Raw genomic sequence first — 2,303 nt, 5'->3', positions numbered from 1 at the left:
AATAAAATGTTTATTGAATTTTAAAATAATTTCTAACTATACAAACATGACCAATTTAGCCTTAGAGTATTACATTCTCTAATTTAATCCCTTGACTATACATAAATAATCCTACTTTGGTCTTTGAGGGATCAATTTAAATCGATTTTATATAGTTAGGGATGAAATTGGAAAAAATGTAATACTTTGGGGCTAAATTGGTCATATATGAATAATTGGGGATCACTTTAAGATTTAAAGTTTCTATTAGAAACAAAAACTAATAGTGATTATGAATAACATTTGCATAAAATTGAGTATAAATATATGATGTTGATTAGATTTGTGCGGTAATATTATCTTTAAATCCAGCGATCTCCTATGTACCTTTCCAACAATCAAGTCAAGATCAACATTTATGCTTACATTTTTATCTTGTTGTTTTGCTTTATAATCTGTCTTTGAGCATACAAAGTTTTCATCAATATCACATTTCCCAAAATATGATTCAATTTGGTGCCTTCGTATGTAAATATGTGGTGTGATTGTAACATTAGTAGGAAGACATTATTTCCTAAAAGAACAGTTTGGCAAATCTCTTAGAATTCCTTATTTTCTCCTGTACTCCAAATATGCCTTTTATTATTACATGTTGAAGTGATGAATATGCCTTGTAGATTATTTTGATTCAACCTTTTATTAGATGAATGCCTCCTACAAAATCTGTTAATGATAACACGTTCTTGGTTAAGGCTTAAGAAATCACCATTGTTGAGGATATTAATTTCAAATACTTAAAATTTTCCTGTTTCTGAATATGTTAAATTCTGAACATCATATAATAAAAACTATACAAATAAAAGCCTTTGAATATATAAGAACATTTTCAGCTTGAACCAAAATTTTACAATATATTGTTGCTTGATTCCCTAGTTCTGATTACGAGCATTTTTATTCCGGAATGCTTGTTTTTGAGGGGAAATAAAAAAGACCTGAAGATTTTATTTTGAGGGAAAAAAAGAAAGAATAGAAACTAGCATTTTCCATGATTTTCAAAACACTGTTATAGATATGTTTTTATACATTTGAAAGTGATCTTCAAAAGTCGATGTTACCATAGTTTTGCACGTGCGGGTGAGCATGTGCACACACAACACACGCGTTCTGTATTTAGAAATTATTATGAATGGTCAACAGCTTAAAATTTTTTTTAAACATAACCAGTGACAATTTAATTTTTATTAATACGGACAATTTTGAAGTAAAGTTGGTTTTAATGTGTGCTTTTATTTTGTAAAATTGAATGTTGTTCAAACTTCTTTATAACCCCTGTTTGTCTTTACTTTTTAAGGCACTCAAGATGCTATACGTTGCAACAACGAGTGGTTTTGTCAGTGGAGTTTCATTGGAGGTATTGTTAAGCTTTTATCATCTGTGCTTGAACATTTTGTGGAACAATTCAAAGCTTGATTATTTTTGGTTTTAGTATTTTCTGTTGTCGTAGACTAAAGATACTTAACTTTTTTTTTGCTAAGAATCAATCATAATGCTAATGTAGGTTTTCAGTTAATTTAATGAATAAATTTGTGTTAAATTTTGTTCATCTTAGACCGCAAAACACATATATCAATTACTTTTCAAGTGGTGCATTATTCATTTCTAGTACTTTTTGAATGATTTAATTTTTGTATGCTTTTGGGTATTGTGAAACATAGACTCATGTAACATCATATAAGTAATTCAAAAAAGATTTGTTTGACACCGTTATCAGGTATGCATATTCGATTGAAAACCTCAAAAAGATGACAAGGCATTTCAATTTTCAAATAGTATTCATTATATCAATTTTAATGCAAATTAATCTACTAATTTCTTGAATTAATTGGCTAATTAGACTAATTGTTTTGATTGATTAATTGAAATGCCTTGTCTTATCCACGAGAAGGATATCATCAGCAAAAAGCATACACAATGTACATCGTACATCCTCCTAATGTACATCCTCCTATAAATGTCCAGTAAGACCATCCGTAACTAAAGCAAAAAGATACGGGCTTAAAGCCGATCCCTGATATAATCCAACAGAAATAGGAAAATATTTGGTCAGTCCTCCTTCAGTTCGAACTAGGAACAACCCTAGTAACAACTCTAGTATACATATCTTTAATGACTTGAATATAAGTCCTATCAACACCTACGCTCCAAAGGACATCTCTTGGAACCTTATCGTAAGCTTTTTCTAAATCAATAAAAATCAAATGTAGATCCTTCTTGTTATCTTTGATCTTCTCCATCAAACCTCTCAATAAATGTATAGCTTCCAT

At 29.5% G+C, this 2,303-nt stretch overlaps 1 protein-coding gene across 1 annotated transcript in view; it reads left to right on the top strand.

The window, feature by feature from the left end:
* LOC110037788 (putative acyl-activating enzyme 19) overlaps nucleotides 1-2,303 on the top strand; it is a 61,499-nt gene that overhangs the window by 45,255 nt on the left and 13,941 nt on the right. The window contains exon 6 of the mRNA XM_020742502.1: nucleotides 1,331-1,390. Within this exon, the coding sequence (XP_020598161.1) occupies nucleotides 1,331-1,390 (60 nt within the window). The remainder of the gene's footprint in view (nucleotides 1-1,330; nucleotides 1,391-2,303) is intronic.

This window comes from Phalaenopsis equestris, unplaced genomic scaffold (assembly GCF_001263595.1).
Source record: "Phalaenopsis equestris unplaced genomic scaffold, ASM126359v1 Scaffold225038, whole genome shotgun sequence".
Taxonomy (NCBI): Eukaryota; Viridiplantae; Streptophyta; class Magnoliopsida; order Asparagales; family Orchidaceae; genus Phalaenopsis; species Phalaenopsis equestris.
This window is presented reverse-complemented; position numbering and strand designations above follow the sequence as displayed.